This window comes from Rhodotorula graminis (assembly GCF_001329695.1).
Source record: "Rhodotorula graminis WP1 unplaced genomic scaffold RHOBAscaffold_14, whole genome shotgun sequence".
Classification (NCBI taxonomy): Eukaryota; Fungi; Basidiomycota; class Microbotryomycetes; order Sporidiobolales; family Sporidiobolaceae; genus Rhodotorula; species Rhodotorula graminis.
In genome coordinates, this window is record NW_017264941.1 from 103,949 (window position 1) to 124,970 (window position 21,022).

General features: G+C 68.4%; 5 protein-coding genes and 1 non-coding gene across 6 annotated transcripts; 2 read left to right on the forward strand and 4 right to left on the reverse strand.

The window, feature by feature from the left end:
- Positions 1 to 627: 627 nt before the first annotated feature.
- On the reverse strand, positions 628 to 711 carry RHOBADRAFT_t120. The gene has a single exon. It is a non-coding gene; the product is annotated as a tRNA-Gln (tRNA).
- A 259-nt stretch (positions 712 to 970) lies between these two features.
- RHOBADRAFT_66891 (uncharacterized protein) lies at positions 971 to 1,821 on the reverse strand. The gene is made up of 4 exons (XM_018419114.1): positions 1,782 to 1,821; positions 1,654 to 1,699; positions 1,296 to 1,377; positions 971 to 1,197 (listed from the first exon to the last, which is right to left on the reverse strand). The coding sequence occupies exons 1-4, from the start codon at positions 1,795 to 1,797 to the stop codon at positions 1,024 to 1,026; spliced, it is 318 nt and encodes a 105-aa protein (XP_018268575.1). The 5' UTR covers positions 1,798 to 1,821; the 3' UTR covers positions 971 to 1,023.
- A 149-nt stretch (positions 1,822 to 1,970) lies between these two features.
- RHOBADRAFT_55632 (uncharacterized protein) lies at positions 1,971 to 8,691 on the reverse strand. The gene is made up of 12 exons (XM_018417944.1): positions 8,543 to 8,691; positions 7,603 to 8,111; positions 7,476 to 7,539; positions 6,403 to 7,403; positions 6,157 to 6,271; positions 5,861 to 6,065; positions 4,610 to 5,745; positions 4,446 to 4,513; positions 3,873 to 4,372; positions 3,714 to 3,782; positions 3,152 to 3,627; positions 1,971 to 3,077 (listed from the first exon to the last, which is right to left on the reverse strand). Exons 1-12 carry the CDS (start codon positions 8,670 to 8,672, stop codon positions 2,074 to 2,076), a joined length of 5,277 nt encoding a protein of 1,758 aa, XP_018268576.1. The 5' UTR covers positions 8,673 to 8,691; the 3' UTR covers positions 1,971 to 2,073.
- Positions 8,692 to 9,344: 653 nt separating this feature from the next.
- Positions 9,345 to 12,394, forward strand: RHOBADRAFT_55633 (uncharacterized protein; the record flags this gene model as incomplete). Its single annotated transcript, XM_018417945.1, has 12 exons — positions 9,345 to 9,495; positions 9,555 to 10,474; positions 10,550 to 10,672; positions 10,742 to 10,805; positions 10,871 to 11,126; positions 11,196 to 11,298; positions 11,353 to 11,441; positions 11,497 to 11,698; positions 11,778 to 11,928; positions 11,996 to 12,114; positions 12,180 to 12,236; positions 12,300 to 12,394. The coding sequence occupies 12 exons, from the start codon at positions 9,345 to 9,347 to the stop codon at positions 12,348 to 12,350; spliced, it is 2,286 nt and encodes a 761-aa protein (XP_018268577.1). The 3' UTR covers positions 12,351 to 12,394.
- Positions 12,395 to 17,821: 5,427 nt separating this feature from the next.
- Positions 17,822 to 19,126, reverse strand: RHOBADRAFT_17936 (glycosyltransferase family 62 protein; the record flags this gene model as incomplete). The annotated part of the gene is made up of 4 exons (XM_018412397.1): positions 17,822 to 17,917; positions 18,013 to 18,176; positions 18,245 to 18,329; positions 18,407 to 19,126. 4 exons carry the CDS (start codon positions 19,124 to 19,126, stop codon positions 17,822 to 17,824), a joined length of 1,065 nt encoding a protein of 354 aa, XP_018268578.1.
- A 529-nt stretch (positions 19,127 to 19,655) lies between these two features.
- On the forward strand, positions 19,656 to 20,943 carry RHOBADRAFT_46573 (uncharacterized protein; the record flags this gene model as incomplete). The annotated part of the gene is made up of 2 exons (XM_018414818.1): positions 19,656 to 20,169; positions 20,231 to 20,943. 2 exons carry the CDS (start codon positions 19,656 to 19,658, stop codon positions 20,941 to 20,943), a joined length of 1,227 nt encoding a protein of 408 aa, XP_018268579.1.
- Positions 20,944 to 21,022: the final 79 nt, after the last annotated feature.

The following is a 21,022-nucleotide window of genomic DNA, read 5'->3' on the forward strand; positions in this document are numbered from 1 at the left end:
TTGTTCGCTCGCTCCCGGCCCTCCTCGAAGCCCTCTCACCTGGCCACGCCTCCTCTTCCCCCTCCTTCCCTCTCCTCGCACACACGCACACACACACACACGCAGGCGACGCCCCCGACGCCCGGCCGAGCGAGGCGCCGTCCGCCCTCGCCGATCAAGCCCGCCCTCGCCCTCGCGCTCGACCCTTCCTCGTCGCCCTCACCGTCGCCCTCGCCCTTTGCCCCCTTTGCGCCCCTCCTCCTCCCTTCCTCCTCGCCGTCCACCCTCCCCAATCCCTCGCCGCCCACCCTCCCCAGTCCCTCGCCGCCCACGCTCCCCTCTCCCATGCCGCCGGCCCTCGTTCTCGACGCCCTGCCCCCGCTCCCGCCGCCGGACCTGGACGAGGAGCGCGACCTCCTCGCCGACTGGCTCGAGGGCGTCGCTTTGTCTACGTAGCTCTCTCGATCCCCTGCCCTCTCGTACCCCTGATTCGTTCCTTGTTGTCGTGCAACCACCTTTCTCTCTCTCTCTCTTATGCTCGCCCCTCGTCGTCGTCGTGAGCAAGCGAGCAAGCAAGCGGGAGAGCAAAAGAGCTCGAGAATGCCGAGCTACGGAGTGAGTGGGTCCGAGCGGCAGCAAAAGAAAAGGAGGCGTGACTGGGGATCGAACCCAGATTGCTCGGAAGCAGAACATAGTCAGAACCGAGTGTACTAGCCATTATACTATCTCGCCCTTGCTTAATGCGGCATCGCAGTCTGCCGTACTGGTCCGCGCCAGCTAGCTCCAGGCGACGACACGGAGCGAACGCGGCTTTTGGCTCTGGCAGCTTTCGCCGTCTTGGCGCCGTCCAGTCAGGAGAGCAAGAGCGCGCGAAGGAGCACCGGCGCGCCTCGTCTCGATGAGAGCGAGCAGAGAAGCGAGGACCGAGCGGACTCTCTTGTCTCTTCCTCTCTCTCTCTCTCTCTCGAGCTGCTCGAGCGCTCGCGCCACGCACGGGACCAAGGCACTGCATTCCCCAACTCGACGTGCCTCCACTCACTCAGCTCAGACCGTGCGCCCCGCCGTCGTCGTCGCGCCCTCGCCCGCCGGCTCGCCCCTGGCGGCGCTGATGCCGCTCTTGAGCTCGTCGAGGCCCTTTTGCGCGACGCTCTGCTGCTCGCCCGACGCAGCAGACTGGGACTGGCGCGACTCGACCGAGCCTTGTGGGCGGTTGGCGATCTGCGAGGGGAGGGGCGGTCAGCTCGGGGCGGCGTGAACGAGGGCGAGGGCGAGGGCGAGGGGGAGAGGAGAGGAGGGGAGGGAGCGTGGGGACGCACACCGTCGCCGAGGCCGTCGACTGCCGCATTGATGTTGCCCCTGAGGGCCTCGCCCGCGCCGTGGATGGCCTCAAAGACGCCCCTGACGCGGCCGCCGAGAGAAGCACCGGCCGAGGACGCGGGCGACGAGGTGTGAGCGGCGGTGGCGGTGGTCGTCGGGGTTTGTGAGGGTTGGGAAAAGGGGAGAGTGGTGGGCGCGGGAGGGTGACGAGGCGGTGGGGCGAACGAGGAGGACGACGTCGAGGAGGAGGAGGAGGTGGGGAGGTCGGGCGAGGCGAAGTTCCTGAGGTCAGCGAGCGAGGTCACCCCCTGCTGCCCATCTGAACACCGAGAGTACAGAGAGAGGTGTGGGACGCACTTGCCACGCTGCCCTGCGTCGGCGCCGACGCTTTGCGACGAGGTGCCTGTTCGCAGCCGCGGGGAAGCAGAGGTCAGCTCACGGTGCTTGGGGACGCTCGCTGTGGGGCACAGGAGAAAGAGTCGCACCAGTAGTGTTGCTCATGGTGGTTGCTGTCGAGTCTCGAGGGTGGGACGAGGTGCGAGAGGACTGAGAGTCGTTCGAAGCTGATGACGGCGACGTCGAACGCGCGCCCCAGGGGCGGTGCAGCTCTCGCTCGGACCGTCGTCGAACTCTCTCGCTCTCCTCTCGACCGCGCAAAGGAGCACTCTGAAGAAGGGAGTGCAAATAAGAGTGTGACATGCCCACCGACCGAACGACCGAACGACTACAGAGAGCGGAACCGAGTCTAGAGGTGAGGGGTATCGACGACGGCGAGCTTCACATGGCGTAGCCCGTCCCGGACGAGTACGACGGCTGCTGCGCCTGGTGGTGGTACTGGTACTGGTGCTGGTCGTACGGCGGCTCGGGCGGCGACTGGGGCAAAGGCGTCGACCGCGGTGACGTGGTGTGCGACTGGGCCGCGCTGTGGAAGCTGTCGGCGCCCGGGCTCGACGCCTCGGACCGCCACTGCCGGTGGCGCGCCGCCTCGAGAGGCGACCGCGCGTACAGGTCCTGCTCGGTGAAGCCTGCTGGAGCCGGCGGCGGGACGACGCCGGACGATGCTGGTGCTGGTGCTGCTGGTGGCGGTGCTGCTGCCGCGCCGCCGCTGCTGCCGCCCCACTGCGAGTCGCGGTGGTTGGCGTAGTCGAGCACGTCAAACTCGAGCGAGTCGTTGGCGCCGTGCTGCCCGGCCGTCGTCGTCGAGCCGTACCGCGACGACGCGACCGACTCGCGCGGGGTCGCGTCGTTGACGAGGATATGCGGCACGGGCGTCGCCGCCGCCGAGCGCGCGCCGAGCGGGGTCGATCGCGCGGTCGCGTACGACGGCGACGAGGCATAGCTCGACGTCGGGCCGTACGGCGAGGGTATCGGGCCGCCGCCGCCGGGGCTGTGCGGAGGTGCGCCCGGCGAGGCGGGCGGCCACGACGCCAACGAGGGGTCGCCTCGAGGCGTTAAAGGGTCGTCGAACGGCTCGTCGTGCGAGAACTGGCGCTGCCGGGCCGGGTCGTACGGGTCGGCGACGAGCGGGAGGTGCTCGCGCGTCTCGACGGCGGCGCTCTGGCTCGTCGAAAAGGGTACGATCGTGCCGCCGTCGGCGTCGCCCGCCTCGAGATCGAGCGCCGACGCCTTGCCCTGCTGCCGCAGGATCTGCATCTCGCGCACGATGTCCGAGTCGAGCGGGTAGTACGCCGACCGGACGTACTTCCACAGGTACCGCGGGCCGATCGCGATCACCTGGACGAGGACGATCGACGTCCAGAAGTTGAGCGTGCCGTACAGGTCTGCGCACGAGGGGAGGGTCAGTGGACGGCATTGGGGCGACGAGAAGAGAAAAGGGAGGAGGACGAGGACGCACAGGACAACTCGTTGTTGAAGAAGTAGGTGTCGAACTGCGAGTAGATGGCGATCCACACGTGGAACGACAGGGTCGACGCGATGATGACGACAAACACGATCCAGGTCCAGTACCGCGTGTTGAGCCCGACGTACAGGTTGGCGGCCGTGACGGCGCACGCGGCGACGGTCGTGCCGAGCTCCCAGATGGACCAGTCGTGGCCGGTGACCGACAGCGACGGCGACCACATGTAGACGAGGAACGGCACAAAGAAGGCGACGGCCGACTGGTACAGGCCGTCGAGCATGTACGCAAAGAACTTGGCGCGCGTCCACTCCTTGCCGAGGATGCCGCGCCGGTAGAGCTGCGGGAACTTGAGCGACGTCTGGGCGTTCAGGTCCTGGTCGGCGATGCCGAGGATGGCGACGGGGAGCGACGTAAACACGAGGTTGAACAACATGATGAGGGTGTACTCGTAGAGATAGGTCGAGTCGAAGCTGTGGGGGCGGCGATGGGGGCCCAAGGCGGTCAGGTCACGTCCGCGCTCGAGCTCGGGCGTGTCGAGGAGGAGAGCGGGACGCACTTGCAGAAGATCTGGTACAGGAACAGGGTGAGGGTCCACACGATGTTCTTGTAGAAAAAGTTGGCGTGCCTGCGCAGGGGACGACGAGTCAGTACGAGGCTCTCACGCTACGCACGCGCGACGACGACGACGAGATACGAGAGGGAGAAGGAGACGCACATGTCGGCGACCCGGATGTAGCACCATCGGCCGTGAACGAGGAGGAGCTTGGTGAGGAACCGGAACTGCCCGACGGCATAGTCGGCCGACATGGACGCCTGGGCGCCCTCGAGGCCGGCGATGCCGACGCCGATGTGGGCCTCCTGGATCATGGCGACGTCGTTGGCGCCGTCGCCGATGGCGAGCGTCATGGCGTTCTTGCCCTCCTTGACGAGCTTGACCGTGAGCGCCTTCTGGCTCGGCGACACGCGGCAGCACACGACGGCGTTGCACTGCGTCGTGAGGTCGAGGAACATGGGCTTGAGCGCGTGGTCGAGCGCGTACCGCAGCGTCTCGCCGTCGATGACGACGGCGAACCCGCCCGTCTTGGTCGCGCCCGGGATCTTCTCGCCGCCGTCCGTGTCGAGCGGCGCGAGGCCGGCCCGAGCGCGGTTGACCTTGTCGAGCGCCGTCTCGATCTGGGCGCGGGCGCCTTCCTCCGACTCGGCCGACAGGATGAGCTGCGGGGCAGGTGCGAGAAGAGGTCAGTGCGCCGCACCAGGCGACGAGCCGACGAGGAACCGGGGGACGCACAATGTCCATCTCGTTCGTGAGCAGGTTGCAGCTGAAGCCGATCTCGATGGCCGTCTGGAGCTTGTCGCCTGCGAGGGCGGGGAGGGGAGGGGGAAGGAGGTTCAGGGTCAGGGTCCGGGCGACGCGACGACGACGACGACGAGGGCAGGGGAGAGACGACGCACCCGTCAGGATCCACAGCTTGATGCCGGCCTGGTGGAGCTGGGCGATGGCCTCGGGGACGCCGGCCTGCAGCTTGTCCTCGAGGGCGGTCGCGCCGAGGATCGTCAGGTCGTGCTCGATGAGCTCGCACGCCCGCTCGATCTCGTCCTCGCGGTCGTCGATGGCGGCGCACGCCTGGTCGTACCGCTTGCTCCACCCGACAAACTCGTCGTCGGTGAGGTACCGGCTCGAGATGAGGAGCGTGCGCAGGCCGGCGTTGGCAAAGTCCTCGAGCTGCTTGGACGTGCGCTCGATGACGCCCTGGTCGTGGTCGTCGCGCAGGCGCTGCAGGATGACGCTGTCGGCGCCCTTGCAGATGAGGAGGACGCGGTTGTCGGGCGTGCGCACGAGCGTGCTCATGCGCTTGCGGGCCGAGTTGAACGCGAGCGTGCGCAGCGGCACGTAGCGCTCGGGCTGGCCCATGACGTCGAGCGTGATCTCGTGGTTGTTGCGGTGCAAGAAGGCGAACCCGGCGTCGCGCGCGGCGGCGACGAGGGCCGCCTCGTCGGGCGACTCGGCCTTGTACTCGAGCACGTCCGGGTTGGTCTCGTCGGGCCGCTCGGTCATGACCGTGTGGCAGATGGCAAGCGAGCGCCAGAACTCGGCGAGGCGGTCGTGCTGCTCGGTGCCGCGCGCGGCGAGCTGCTCGGCCATGGGCGGCGAGATGAGCGTGAGGCGGTCCTCGCGCAGGTACCGGTTCGTGAACGCGCCGTTGAGGACGTCGATCGTCTGCTGCTTGCGCGCCGTGAGGCGCGTCACGTTCTGCGCCGGGTCGAACGCCGACGTGTCGCGCCCCTCGCGCTTGGCGGCGCCGAGCATGGCCTCGGTGATGCCCTCGCCGTACGACACGCCGCCGACGGCGCACTTCTGGAACTCCATGACGTTCTGCGTCAGGGTGCCCGTCTTGTCCGAAAAGATGTACTCGATCTGACCCAGGTCGTCCGAGATGTTCCACGTCTTGGGCACGCACGGGTGGTCGAGCTCGTCGTAGTACATGTCGATGTCCTGGTAGATGAAAAAGGCCTGGATCGTCTTGACGAGCTCGACCGTGATGACGAGCGAAATCGGGACAATGTTCTGGAACAGGATGAGCGTCGCGCTGTGGAGGAGAGAGGCGTGGTCAGGTCCGCCGCCGGTGAAGGACCTAGCTCGACGACGGCGACCCGCTCAAGTCGCGCATCGTCGAGCAGCAGGGAGGGGAACAGAGGACGGACCCGAACGTGATGAAGCCGACGACGACCGCCGAGCTCGAGTAGGCGGCGCCGACCTCGTAGAACTGGGCCGAGCGACCCGACATGCCGTCGTACACGCCCGCGCCGATGGCGCACCCGACGCATAGCCCGATGAGGACCGCAAAGTTGACGAGCACGTTGAAGTTGGTCTCCTTCTCGATCTTGGACCGCTTCGAGGGCGTCTCGCCTGCGTCGGCGACGAGGAAAAAGGGGTCAGTGCGGGCTCGACGACCTCCTCGTCTCGGGAGGACAGGGACAGGGAGAGCGAGGGGACGCACCCTGGTTGAGCATGATCTTGGTGTCGGCGCCCGTAAAGACGACGAGGCCGATGACCCACTTGGTGTTGCGCAGGGCGCAGCCTCGCAAGAGGAGCTCGTTGATCGTGACCGGCTCCTGCGCGCGCTCAACAGCGTCAGAGCCTGCTGCTGCCGAGCACACGAGTGCGAGGCAGACGAGAGAGACAGAGGGGGAGAGAGGGGGAGAGAGGGGGGAGGAGAGAGAGCAGAGAAAGGGGGAGGACGGACCTGCTGCTCCTCGCCGTCGCTGCGCTCGCCGCCCTCGATGATCGGGTGCTCCATGCCGAGCTTGTCGGGCTTGGACCGCCACCGCAGGACGCCGTTGTACGAGTACAGGTTGGCGTGCGGCGGCTCCGAGTCGATCCAGAACCGCGCGTGCTCGACGTCCTCCTCGTTGCCGATGCCCATGGTCGCCTTGAGCGACTTGCGCGGCTTGAGGTTGGTCTCGCCGTCGAGGTTCTTGGTCTCGACGAAGCACACGCCGTCCGGGTCAGACGTGGCGAGGACGACGACGTCGGCCGGGATCTGGTCGTTCTCCTTGAGGAGGACGACGTCGCCCACCTCGAGCTTTTTCCACAGCGTGCGCTCCCACTTTGCCGTGCCCGGCGTCGCGTGCTCGTACGACACGACGTCGCTCGACGACTTGCGCGGCTGCGACTGTGACGCCGACGTCGTCGACGGCGCGAGGATCGAGTCGGCCGCGTGCGCGCTCGCCGTGCGCAGGAGCCGAGGCGGGTACGACGTCGTCGCCGAGCTCTCGACCGAGTAGGTCGAGTACGACTTGTGCATCGTGCTCGCCGTCGTCGTCGTCGGGAGCGTCGACGCCGAGCTGTCGCCGCGAGCGCGGGCGCGCGGGCCGGCAATCGCGATCGACTCGGGCCCGCCGCCGCCGTCGGCGAGCGTGTCGCGCGACTCGGCGGCGAGCGGCTGATCGGCGTACAGGAACCCGGCGTCGTACGAGCCCTCCTTCTCGCGCAGCTTGCGCACGCCCTTGGACACGCGGTGGTTCGGGTTCGGGCGGCGCCAGAAGGCCCACCACGGGCGGTCGTCGTCGGGGATGTTGACGTTGTGCCAGTCGCCGAGGCGCGTCACGGCCGAGTTGTTGACCTCGTTGTCGAGCTTGTGCCGCCGCGTGTCCTCGATGCCGTCCTTGATGCCCGTGATGCACAGGATCGCGACGAGCGGGAGCATGCCGATCTCGGGCGAGGCGGCGCCAAAGATGGGGAACACTGCGCGCGCAGGAGCTGCTCGTGAGCCTGCGCTCGTGGACTCGAACGAGAGAGAGAAGGGGGAGGACGCACCTTGAAGGACGACGAGGGCGAGGAAGTAGATGTTGGCGATCCGGCGAAACTGCTCGGTCAGGTTCTGCTCGACGGGGGCCACAAGGTCAGTTCGGGCGCAAGGACAGGGAGAGGACGAAGGACGCACCTTGGGGACGAACGACAGGAGCGTGTACTTGCTCGTGCGGACCTTGTTGCGCTCGTAGCCCCTCGGGTCCGTCATGACGCCCTCGACGTTCACGTAGACGTTCCTGCGCTCCTTCTCCTTCATGCCGCGCCGTTTGCGGTCCACCTTCTTCTTCTCCTGCTCGCCCTCGTCCTGCTTGTCCTGCCGGCGCGCCGACTCCTCGGCCTCTCGCGCCGCCGCGAGCCGCGTCATCTGTCGCTCGAGCTCGGCGCGCTGCACCTCGTCCATGCCCGCCGTCTCGGCACCGTGGCCGTGCCCGTCGCTCGTGCCGTGCCCGTCCTGGCTGTCGGCCGGCTCGGCCGACGCGCGAGGCTTGCGCCGCCCGAACAGGGTCCGGCGCGGCTTGAGGGTCGACGACGAGGACGGGTCCTTCTTGGTGCGCCGCGACGCGAGTCGCCGGAACCGCCGTCGGTCCTCCTCCTGGTACAGCTCGTGGATCGACTCGGCGGCGGTGCGGGTGACGCGGAGGCCTGGGTGAGGGCAGATGGTCGAGGAGGAGGAGGAGGGCGAGGAGGGGCGGGCGAGGGGCAAAGAGGTCAGTGACATGTCCTGGACGGAGAGAGAGGGCGTTGCGAGAGTCGCACGATGCGGCCCCAGTGTGCGCTGTCGACGCGAAGGACCCGAGCACACCCCCACCTCGCGTGCCGCTCCCGCTCGTGCTCCCGCCCGCGCACCCGAAGAGCATGCACCGACCGCCTCTGCGCGCCGACGCCACCTCCCTTGCAGTAGGCCCACACTCTGGCAAGCACTCGGCCCTTGAGGCGTGTGCGCCGTCCCTCGCTGCCGCCGCCGCAAGCTCCCCCTCGTGTGCCCAAGCCGAGGTCGGGGCTCCTCCTGAGCTCGTCTCCCGCTGCAAACGCGTCTCGTTCGCGCGTGTCTGAGGGTCGAGAGTGCGACTCACGGAGCTCGGGGTCGGTGCCCGGGTCGTAGTCGGGGTGGGTCGAGTCGGACAGGTTGCGACCGGAGTCGGGGTCGAACTGGAGCTCGAGGGCCGAGTCGCGCCTCTGTGGGTCGCGCTGGCGGCGAAACATGGCCGGACGAGGTCGTGCGAGAAGGTCGCTGTGGTGCAGGCGAGGCGGATGGCGGTGGTTCGAGGTGAGGAGGTGAAGCTCGGCGGGAACGGCGAGCGTGCTGAGGCTGAGAGGTGACGGGACGACGAGGCGGGTCCGGTGGGTCGTGTGCGCCCGGTCGCCGGTGGCTGGAGAGTGCGCGTGCAGCAGCTATCGCTCAGCCAGCGAGGCGAGCTGGGATGTGCTCAACCAGCGAGTGTGCTCTCTCACTCTCGCTCGCAGCTCGCGTTCTCATCGCCTCGCCCGAGTCCACCTCCGACCACGCTCCGCATCCACGAAAGCTTGACCGTAGCACCCTTACAAGCTATGGGGAGGTACCTCCGACGCGACCGACCCTGCCGGAGCGCTCCCTGCTCTCCTCCTCCTCCCCCTCCTCCTCCTCGCGTGCGGGACCCCCTGCGGCGCGCACACGGCGTCGCGGGACCTGCTGCGGCGCTCGCCGTCCTCAGAGCCACGATCTCGTTCGCGCGGACCGGTACCGGCCGCTCGCACGGACGCCGCACGCGCCCGTCGTCTCCTCTCCGGTCTGCCAGCCTGTCCGTTCGCTCGGCCGCACAGCTCCGGTCCAGCCTCAGCTTCCGAGCTCTCGCTTCTCAGCTTGTCGCCACCGTCGGCGAGCGAGCCAGCACTGCGATGCCGGCCCTGTCGAGCTGTCGAGCTGCACCGCCTATCGCGCCACAGCTGGCGCCAGCTCCAGCCCTCGGTCCTCCAAGCGACCGCTCATCGCTCGAGTACTTTGACGAAGAGCGCCTCATCATCTCGTTCGACGTCGGCAACACGAGCAGTGCGTGCGCCGCCTTCTCCTCTCCATCATCCGCCCCGCACTGACCCTCTCTCCTCCAGCATCCATCACGCTCGCCCACCTCACCTGGGCCTGCCGCCCGCTCCACCCAACCTCCTCGACCCTCCGCACCGTCCTCACCTACCCCTACTCGAGCCCGTCCGTCACGCCCATCCCCTCGCGCACGCCCTCGCTCGCCGCCTTTGACCGCGCCGACCGACCGCGCGCGTTCGGCGCCGAGTGCCTCACGCCGCGCGCGCTCCAGCTCGCGAGGGACGAGGGCTGGCTCGTCGTCAAAGGGTTCAAGGAGCAGATGAGGCCCGGCCCGGCGAGGGCGCCGCAAGGTCCTGCAGCACTCGAGAGCGGCAAGAAGCTGCTCAAGAAGTTCAAGGCGCCGCTCTCGTCCTCCTCGTCCGCGTCCGCAACGCCAGCGCACCTCGCCCCGTCCGCGTCGCCCGCCCCCGCCACGTCCTCGCGAGCGCCGGCCTCGGCGCACGACTCGGTCCGCTCGCTCGCCTCGTCCGAGGGCCTCGTCGACGCCGCCAGCCCTACCGCCGCGCCTGCCTTGTCCTCGGCACCCGCACCCGCGCACGACATCGACCAGTCGTACGTGCTCGTGAGCCCGGGCGTCGGCGGCATCGACGGCGGCACGGGCGCGCTGGGCGACCTCGGCCGCAGCGCCGGCGGCAAGGACCGCGCCGAGGACAAGCCCGCCGACGCTCCCGCAGCGCGCAAGGTGCTCCACCACGGCCCACGCCTGCGCACCATCTACGCCGAGTACCTCAAGTGGCTCGTCGCGTGCGCGCGCGCGTGGTACGCCGAGTCGTTTGCCGGCGGCGACGACACGTTCGTCCGGTGCTGGGAGCGAGCGAGGTTCGTCGTCGCGATCCCGGCCGACTGGACGGGGGACGAGACGGAGATTGTGCGGGGCGCGATGAAGGACGCGAGGTTGTTGCCGACCAACTTTGAGGTCGGGAGGCTCGTGCGTCCCTCTCTCTCTCTCCCTCTCTTCCTCTTGACCGAGCGCCGCCTGACGCTCATCATACGCGTCACGCAGACGTTCGTCAAGGAGCCGGCGGCCATCACCTACTTTGCCGCTCGCCACACGCGCTCGACGACCTGGCTCGAGGAGGGCTCGTCTTTTGCGCTCGTCGACGCGGCCGAGCAAGGCGTCTCGATCGTGCGTCGGGCTTCTGCCTCCCTTTCTCTCGGCAGCTGCGACCCGAGGACTGACCTTGTCGTCCTGCAGATCGGCTACACGGTCTCGGCGAGAGCGCCTCGCCTGAAGCTCCGAGCGTACGAGCCAGTCACTCGTGCGTCTCCTTCTCTCGCCTTCTCTTCTCGTGGAGTCCTCACTCACGCTTTTTGTGCCCTCCAGGTCTTCCCGCAGGAGCAGGCACCGTCCTCGACGCCCTCACCGAGCTCCTGACGGCCCGCCTCGCGCGCACCAAGTTCAAGTCGTCGGCCATCCTGTCGCACCTCGTCGCCGAGTTCCGCGCCAGGGTCCTCAAGCGCTTCTCCGGCATCGGTGGACCGGCCAACTACCGCTTGCGGCTGCCCGAGGGCGACGCCAAGCTTGAGAAGGCCGTCGACTCGGGCGCGAGGATTCGCGATGGGTGGCTCGCGCTGAGCGCGTACGTCCTCTCTGTTCCCTCTGGCCATCGGAGAACGGATCGTCTGACTGTCTCGTCCCTCGTGCGCAGCGAGGACGTCGAGAGCTGCTTCCGACCGGTGGTGGACGTCATCGTCGTCCGCCTCTCGTCCATCCTGCCACGTGGCGATGCCAAGCACATTCTCCTCTCGGGCGTGCGTCCCCTCTCCCTCTATCCTCGAGTATCGACCTGACGTCAGTACGTGCAGGGCTTCTCCGAGTCGCCGTACCTCGTCTCGAGGCTGCGCGAGACGTTCTCGCCCGGCGGCATCCAGCTCGTCATTGCCGACATCCCGACGTGCGTCCCCCCTCTCTCCCTCATCTCTCCCCTCGCCCTGACGCTTCAGCCACAGCCACTCGGCCGTCGCGGACGGGGCCCTCGCCTTCTACCTCTCCGAGACGCTCGCGCCGCGCCGCACGCGCTTCGCCCTCGGCACGCAGGTCGCCGTCGACTGGTCGACGCAGTGGGAGCGCGGTATGCACGAGCGCGCCGTCGTGCAGGGGAGCGGCGGGAGGCGCGTCGTCATGGGCAAGTGGAGCGAGTTGGTGCCGCAAGTGCGTCCCTCTCCTGCGCACGGACCTCTTCCTCTCGTACCCTCCCGAACGGACAGGCTCTGACCTCGCTCTCGCGCAGGACTCGACCCTCTCGATCTCGACGACGTGGCGGCGCACGTTCAACTTCCGCTATCGCCTCGCGGCGCGAGACCCGACGTTCAAGACGACGCTGTGGCGCTACGACTCGGCGGCCGACGAGGTCCAGAACGGGTGGATGGTCGACGTCGACGGTGCGTCCGCTCTCTCTTCCTCAATCAGCGTCCTAGGGCGAGAGCTCACACCTCGTCTCGCCCGCAGGCAAGCCGCATGCAGCGTACCGCGAGGTCTGCGAGGTCGAGGCGGACCTCCTCTCGCTCGTCGCGGCGTCCGAGGTGTACGGCGAGGAGGAGGCGGCGTGGGTGCAGCTTCAGGTGGATGTGCGTCGACCTTCTCTCGTCGTCGCCGAGGGAGTCGAGCGGCAACTGACGACCTTCCTAAACAGCTCGTCGTCTACGTCGGCGACGACTCGCTCGAGGCCGTGGTTGAGTGGGCCGAGCAGGTGCGTCTCTCTCTCTCTTTGCGTGACCGCCGAGGATGTCACTCACGCTCCCTCTCGAGACAGGGCAAGGCGGTGCGAGGGCCGGCGACGAGAATCCCTCTCGGCGCTTTCTGAGTAGACGATGCGACGAACAGAGACGGCGCGAGTGTAATGAGAGCAAAAAAAGATAGATCAAGAGAGCTACAGGCTGTTGACGACATCGGTCGCGAGAGGCTTGCGCAACGCGAGAGCGCCCCCTCCCCTCCTGATCGGCTTCTCCTCCTCGACGTCCTCCTCCTCGTCCTTGACCGAGCGCACCGACACCCACGCCTGCGCCTGCGCCCGCAGGGACACCTCGAGCCCGGCCGGCAGAGCGTAGACCCACTCCTTGCCCTCGACGAGGTCGAGGAACTGGCGCATGAGGGCGTTGTGCGAGAGGGTCGAGCGCGAGCCGAAGAGGACGAGCTTGGCCTTGGCGCGCGTCAGGACGACGTTGACCCTGCGCCAGTCTTTGAGGAGGTCGCCGACCTGTCGGTGCGAGGCAGCGTCAGGGGTTGCGCTCTGGGCGGGAGAGGAAAGGCGAAAGAGAGGAGGAAGGCGAGGGACGCACGTGGCCGCCAGTGTTGCTGCGCACGAGCGAGACGAGGATGCACTCCTTGTCGCGACCTTGACTGCGGTCGGCCGTGAGGACCTCGACGCCTGGGAATGACGGCTCGAGGAGGCGCGACAGGAGCTTGATCTGTTGCCGGTACAGCGTGATGACGCCAATGTCGCTCGACGGCACGCCGCAGGTCGACAGGGCAGCGACAGACTGTGAAAGAGAGGCGTCAGACGAGTCGTTATGCAGCGCCAACGAGGGAGAGAGAGAGAGAGGAGATAGGACGCACCTGCTTGATGAGCTCGCCCTCGAGCTCGTTGTCGATGAGGGACCCGTTCCGCCGCTCGCGCGCAGGCAGGGCGTCCGTGTCGACAAAGATGACCGAGCGACTGTGGACGAGGGAGAGTCAGTGGATGCGGGAGGAGAGAGAGAGAGAGCGGCTCGCGGACGTACCTCGGGTTGACCACTTCGCGCAGCCACGGGTCCATCTCGTCCACCTTCTCGCGCCTCGGCAGCTCAAGCTTGCGGGACCCGACGGCTGCTGCGCCGACCTGCAGCCGGTCCGAGTAGACGAGCTTGTTTGACAGGAGCATGATGTCGGCGTTCATGCGGTACTGGTGCGTCAGGTTGACGACGGCCGCCGGGTGAGTGTCCGAGAGCCGCTTGAAGAGGCTGATGTCGAGACCACCCTTCTTGGCCGAGGCGTTGCGGACCTGCGCGCTCGTCAAGGTGTTAGTGAGCTCGTCTGCGGAAGACCGAGGCGCGAGGAGAGGCTCGAGAGCAGGTCCCACAAGAGGCGGAAGCTGGTTGTGGTCGCCGACGAGGACGAACTTGTCGGCAAACCGCAGCGGGCCGAGGCACGTCGGGAGCGTCACCTGCGACGCCTCGTCGACGATACAGACGTCGAACCGGCGCTTGACGAAGATGGGCCTGCGCGCACGGCGGATCGTAAGCGAGACGGCCTGTGGAAGGGATGAAAGAGAAGCAGGACGCACTCGTTGATGCCGAGGCAGGTCGTCGCGACGATTTGCGGCGTGCGGAGCTTGTTGTCGATGTCGGTGAGCGAGTTCGAGTAGTCGTCGGGGCCGAGCGTCAGGTCGTGCAAGGCCGGCAGAATCTGCGGACGACCACAACGCTCAAGTCAGGATGCTGCGCTCGTTACGAGGCAGACGCCGACAGAGAGAGCGAGACGGGTCGGGCGCACCTTGTCGCGGTTGCCGAGGCGCAGGATGTTGAGCCCGTCGCCCTTGATCTTGAGCAGGATGTTGTCGACGGCCGAGTGCGTGTAGCTCGTCAAGAGGACCGACTTGCCCGCACGAGCGAGCGCGCGAATGACCTCGGCGATCGTCGTCGTCTTGCCCGTGCCGGGCATGCCGAGGATGAGGGCGTAGTCCTGCGCGGCGAGGACCTTTTCGAGGGCGAGCTTCTGGTCGCCGTTGAGCGCCGACGGGATCAAACTCTCGCTGCTCGCCGCGAGTGCGCCGTCGAACGAGGGCGGTTCGAGGTCGACGACGAGGCGGCGCCGGCGCTCATCGCCGCCGGGGACGAACAGCTGGATGACGTTGTCGCGGATGCGGCCCAGGCCGGCGGCGAGCTCGTCCTTGTCGACGCGAAAGATGCGCTCCTCGTTGCCCGGCGCCTGGGGCAGGTCCGTCAAGGACCGGTCGACGCCGACGACGACCTCGTACGGCGTGAGCGACAGGACAAAGCCGCGCGAGATGGCGAGGAGCGGCGGGTCCTCGAGCGAGATGACGACGGGGTCGTTGACCGAGATGGCGCCGCCGAGGAGGGTTGGCGACTGCGAGTGCGGCGGCGAGTGCGGGCGGAGCCGGTACGAGAAGCGGTGGGCGTGCTTGACGGCCGGCTCGTCCTCGATCTTGCCCGCCGCGACGACCATGTTGGCAAAGCACCTGCAGGGTCACGCACAGGTGAGCGATCATGAAAGAGGGCGAGAGAGAGGACACGAGGCGAGACGAGGACGCACCGGCCGACCTTCTCGCGCTCGTGCGCCGTCAAGGTCCAGATCTCCTTCTTGTACCGGACGAGCTCCTGCTCCTCAAAGCTGATGAGGCGCTCCCAGTGCTGGAAGAACGCGGCGTGCTCGGCCGTGAGGTGGCCCGTGCGCTCCTCGAACAGGACCTGGAGCGGGTCGGCGCCGTCGGTCGAGATCTCGAGGTCGCCGTCGACGGCCTGCGAGCGAGGGCGCACGTCAGGGACGGACACAGGGAGAGAGGGAAAGAGTGAGACGCACTCGGCGGTAGAGCATGCAGGCGTCGCGGACGTAGCACCACTTGCACGAGCGCTCGTCGTCGATCGGCGGCGGCAGGAGCGCCAGCTCGAGGTCGGCCGCCGTCGCCGAGCTCGGCGGCAGGTCCATCTCGGCCCACAGCTCGGCGTCGTCGTCGTCTACGGCGGCGTCTGGTGCTGGTGGCGGCGGCGGCGACGTCTGCGGCGCCGGGGTGACGCTGCGCTGCGTCGACGAGAACGTGCCGTCGGTCGGCGAGAGCGTCATGCGGCGGTGCAAGAACGTCGCGAAGCCGTTGCGGGCCATGAGGAGGCCGCGGATCTCGTTGCGCGCGGCTTGAACTCGAAAGACCTCGTTCGACTGGGTGTAGTACAGTAGGCCCGAGTCGACTTCTTGATCTGCGGACGACGGCGGCGAAGCGGCTCGTGAGCTCGACCCTCTAGGACACGCTCGAGACCGCGAGAGAGAGAGAGAGGTGGGACGCACCGTAGCGGTCGGTCATGAGGAGCGTGTACAGCATCGTCTGCGCCCGGTGCTCCATGCCGGCGCTCGTCCTGCCCGTCTTGATCTCGAACGGCGTCGTCCCGCGACGCGTAAAGCCGACCGAGTCGACGACCGTCGACGAGGTCGAGACGTCGATCTTGCCCTTGAGGCCGAACCGCGGCGACCAGATGTCGTCCTCGACGCCGAGGGTCGACGTGATGGCGAGCCGGGACCGGGCCGTGTCGAGCGCTCGAGGGTCCGACAGGAACGCGTCGGCCTGCACGTTACTCGAGAGGGGTGTCAGTCTAGGCCGTCGGGAAAGGAGGGCAGGCGCAGCGAGAGGCGGGCGCACCTTGGGCTTGTCGTGAGAGAACCGGTCGGCGAACGCCTCGAACTCGTTGCTGCGCTCGCGCAACTCGAGCCGCACCTTGTCGAACGACATCTCGAGCTCCCACAGCATGCCGCCGTTGTCCTCGACAATGTCGTCGATGCGCTCGAACCGGTACTCGTCGTCCCACCGGCCGTCCGTCATGCAGCTCTGGAGGAGCGCGTGCAGCATGTTGCCGTACAGGAGCGACGGCGACGACTGGCCGAGCGTGCGGATGAGCTCTTGCAGGACGGCCTTGCGCGTGCAGTGCGACGAGTCGGCGACCTTGGTCGACGAGACGAGGATGTCGGGGTGCAGGACGAGCAGGCCGACCGACCGCGTGAGCTGGACGGGCGCGTCGGGAGGCGCCGTGACGAGGTCGGGCAGGTCGATGAGGTTGATGATGTCGCCTGCGAGACGCGAGGGGGGTCAGTGCATTTCGAGTCGCAGAGGAAGAGAAAGAGAGCGCACCGGCCTCGACCGGCGTGTCGACCCAGTCGTCGCAGAGCAGGATCTGCCGCACGCCCTCGAAGGCGGTACTCGTGACCGTCAGGATCTGTTCGCGATATTCATCGACTAGAGTCAGTGTCGTGCTCGTGATGACGACCGGCTCGTGCGAGCGAGCGAGGCGCACCTTCTGCGGCCGAATCGCGGTGCCGACGCGGTCGACCACCTCCTCGACCGTGCATCTCGCGTACTGCTTGCACCTCGGAACGCGCGTTGCCTGCAGAAGACGCAGTGTCAGTGCCCGGTCGCGCACAGGAGGGGAGCGGAAGGGGGACGGACCGACGCCTCGACGGCTTGTTCGTCCTCGAACCCGAGCATCGCCTCGTCCCAGTCGACGCCGCCGACCAGGTCGTCGAAATCGTCGACCTCGACGCCCGCGCGCGGGAGCACGACCTCGACGACAGGCTTGACGTCCACCACCTCCTCCTCCTTGACCCGCACCATCCTCGCCGCGAGCGTCTTCTCCTCGATCCCGCGCTCGTCCCTCTTGCTCCGCGACGGGTTCTCCTTGCCCTGGATCCCGATCTCGACCCGCCTGACCCGCCTCGGCTCACCCCCATCTCCTGCGCCCCCTCCTCCTGCCCCGAGAGCGCGCACCTTGCGGCCCCTGCCCGCCTCCCTCGCCAAGCCCGGCGCGAACCCCGCCGCGCGCTCGACCTCGTCGCGCCGTGCGAGCGCCGCCGGGCTCAAGAGCGGCCGCGCGAGCGGGTCGTCCCAGAACGGCTCGTTGCGGGGCGGCGGCGGGTTGAGCGACGAAGTGGGAGGGGGAGGGGGAGGGGGAGGGCGCGCGGCGCGCTTGCGCGGCGTGAGGGGCTGCGAGGGGGGCTGCGAGGTGGGTGCAGGGCGCTTGAGCGGGCGCGGGCGCGGGCGGGACGAGGCGGCGGCAGCGGCGGTGGTGGTGGTGGTCTGCGACGACGAGGGCGGGGCAAAGGCCTCGGCGTCGAGGTCGGCGAGGAGCGAGGCCATGAAGGCGTCTGCGCCGTCGATGCGCGGCATGGCTGTGCGTGCCCGCGCTAAGCAAGATGGGTGGGCGAGGCGAGAGGGAGGACGAGGGCTGCTGGCAAACACGGCTGGCGACGCGTCGGGTCGCCACCTCGTCAGGAGACGAGCGCACGAGGCTGCACAGCTCTCTCACAAGGCCTGACAGGTGCGGGAACTGCGACTGTTACAGAGTGCAGGAGAGAGCGCGTCTAGATCTCGAAAAGAAGTGACAACAAGGTCGGCGAACGAGCCTCCTCCTCCTCGCCTACAACCGAAAGAGTGTCTGTCCGGCCGCCTCGCCGAGCGCGAGGCCGACCGTCAATAGAGAGTTGTCGAGTACTGCAGGCGCGTGCAGGTCAGACGAGGCGGCCAGACCCGGAGATGGTCGCGCGGGAGAGGGCGAAGGAGGAAGGACGGACGCACGTTCAGTGGTTCTGCGCGTGGAAGACGAGCACGCCGGGCACGCCGACGACCTCGAAGCCCGCCCTCTTGGCCACCTTGGCGAGGCCCTCAGTCTCGACCTGCGACGGACACGAGAGAGAGAGGACAGAGTGAGCGCCCGTCCTCCCTCGTCGCAGCTCCAGCGGCGCAGGAAGAGAGCCCCGCTCCGACGCACCTGGTTGTCAAAGACATAGGTCGGGAACGTGACGCCCTCGCGGTGGACGTGCGCCTTGACGAGCGCAAACGTGCACCCGATGCCGTCGAGCGGGACGTGCGCGAGGCCGAGGTGCGTCGGCATGTCGACGAGGTGCGCCCGGCTCGTCATGAGCTCTCGGTAGCCTGTCGAGGGAGGCGCGTAGGGTCAGTCCTGGCGGGAAAAGGGGTGCGAGGGAGACGAGGCCGCGCACCTTCGACGAGCATGACGTCTGGGCCGAGCTTGTCGAGGAGCGCGAGCGACTCTTCCGTCTCGGCAAAGTTGTTGCGGTCAAAGCCCTGCGCCGTGCCGAGGTGCGTCAGGACTCGGTGTGCGGGTACGGAATGGGAGGAAGAGAGCGAGCGGGCGGGCGCACCCAGAAGGCCCAGTCCTTGACGTGCCAGAGCGTGTTGGGCACGACAATGTCCTTGTCGACGCTCATGAGGTCCGACAGGATGTGCGGGTCGTACCGCACGACGTCGACGTCGAGCCACAGGACGTAGGCCGAGTCGGGTCGCAGCGCGGCCGACAAGAGGTAGTTGCGCGCCTTGGCGATGAAGGCGCGGCGGACGGGCTGACCCTCGAACCCGTGGCGGACCTCGCTCGCGAGGTTGAACTTGAAGTCCCTTTCGAAGATCGTGATCGAGTCGTAGCGCTCCTTAGGCGGCAGCTGCGACAGGCGGCGGGCGCGCGCACGCAGCTTGGCGACCGTGTTGTCGGTCGAGTCGCTGACGAGGAAGGCGAGCGAGATGAGGTTGCGCGGGTACGACAGGCGCGCGAGGTTCTCAAAGTACTCGTCGAGGTACGGGCCGGCGTCCTTGAGCGGCGTCAGGACGAGGAGCTTCTCGCCGGCCGCGGCCCCTTGCGCCGTCGCCTGGACGGGCGTCAGGTCGAACGAGGCGATGTCGGTGCCGGCTGTCGCGCTCGTCGAGCCTTGTCGTCGGATAGTATTGGTGGGGCCGGCCCAGGACGACGACAGGACGAGGGTGATGAGGACCGAGACGATGCAGACGGCGAGGCGAGAGGTGAGGAGCGAGGCGACAGGGCCTCGATCTGCGTGCGCCGTTGCTCGTGACGCAAAGCCGCCTCGTGCCATTCGAGTTGCGCGACGCCGTGCAGGACCGGTGTGGTCGAGGGCGGACGGCGACAAGAATAGCGAGAGAGAGTCGAGCTGGAGAGGGAGACGAGGTGAGCGGGACAGGCGGGGGCAGGGGCAGGGGACGGTGCGGCGCACCTGATCGAGAGTCACTGTGCGCTGCGGTTCAAGCGCTGTGCGGGTCTGGCTCTGAGGAAGGTGTCGGAGGCTCCGGAGGAGGAGCGTCTCTCTGCTCCTTGCTCTCGTCGTCGCTCGATAACTCGCCCGAGGCTCACGCAAGAGTGTCACAGGGCCCAGCACACCTGTATGTGTCCACTACGACCCCTCCAGCGTCCCCACTGACCTGTGGCCCGCGCGCAGCTCGCCTCATCGCCCCATCTCCCGTCCCCGGTTGAGCGACACGCTCCCTCTCGCCCACCCTCCTGCGCCCACCCAGTTTTCACCCCGCCGTGCTCTCCAGCCTTCATCAGCGTCGCACGCCCGACCGCCACGCCGCCCGCGACAAGCCTCGTCCTCGCTCGACGGCAGCATGTACGGCACCGCGACCGCGTCCGACGAGTCCGAGGACGAGGGCTGCTATGTCTTCTGGGACACGCCGTCCATCCTGCCCCCTGCGCCACGCCCTGCGCCCTCGCCCGCCCCACGCCGCCCTTCGCAGCGCAGCGGCGCCCCCTCCCCCTCCCTCGGCACCCTCGCCATCGCCGGCACGCCCAAGCCCAAGCGCACCACCACCGCCGCCGCGCTCCCGAGCCCCTCGGGCTCGACCACGAGCAGCCACAAGGCGACGCGAGCGCTGCGGCAGCGCAAGCGGCTCAAGGGCGCGAGAAAGTCGGCCGCCGAGGCGAGCAGCCAGCCGCTCGACGCGAGGGCGCTCCAGATGGTGAGCCAGCTCGCGCTCAAGGTCAACGCGCGCGCGGCGAGCATGGCGAGCCAGGCGCCGCTGCCTCCGGCGTCGCGCGCGAGGCGGGACGAGACTGGGGCAGGAGCGGCGCAGGGAGCAAAGGGCAAGGGCAGGGCGGACGAGCAGGAGCAGGTCGTCAAGCGTGCGTCCCCTCTCCCTCATACCTAGTCTCCCCTCCCGAGACTGACGCTTCGATCCCGCAGGTGAGCCGCTGCGCCCTTCCCCGACCGCCAACGGCTCGGCACCCGCACCCGCGTACACCTCGACCTCGACCACCCCGCTCCGCCGCACGCCCGCACGAGCCACTCGAGCCGCCCAGCCCGCCCTCAGCCTCTCTGCGACCAAGATGAGCGCAGTGCACGCGTCCCCTCGACCGCGCAAGGCCGCCGCCGTCCCCGTCACGGCCGCGCCTCCCCCACCTCGACCCGCGCTCGGGAAATCTACCTCGTCGGCGACCGTCACGACCGCCGACGAGTTCGACTCGTTTTTCGACGACGGAGACGACACGTTCGAGCTCGCCCTGTCGCAGCTCGACGAGCGCGCCGTCGTGCCGACCCCGCCGTCGTCGGCCGGTCCCCCTCCTCCTGTCGCCCTCGTCCCCGCCGCTCGCGCCGCACCAGCACGGCCCGCCAAGCCAGCCCCAGCGCCTTTGCCCTCGCGTGCACCTCCCGTATCCCGCGCCGCACCCCCTGCGCGGCCCCTCGCCGCCTCTCGCCCTCCCCCTCCTCCCGGACCCGCACTCGCCCGCGCGCCGCCCAAGCCCGCCGCCGCCCCGACCCTCATCCTGCGCACCTCGCGCGCCTCGCAGGGCACGGCGCAGCACGCGCTCGTCGAGCTCGCGCGCCGCGAGGCAGAGGCCCTCGCCAGCGCCGACTTTGACCTCGGCGCCGGCGGGTGGAGCGACGAGGACTTCTGAGCCCGCGCTCCCCTCCCTCGAGCGCGTACCGTGGCGTTCTCGTTGCTGTTGTTGTACTGGTCGTCGTGGCCGTTCTTGC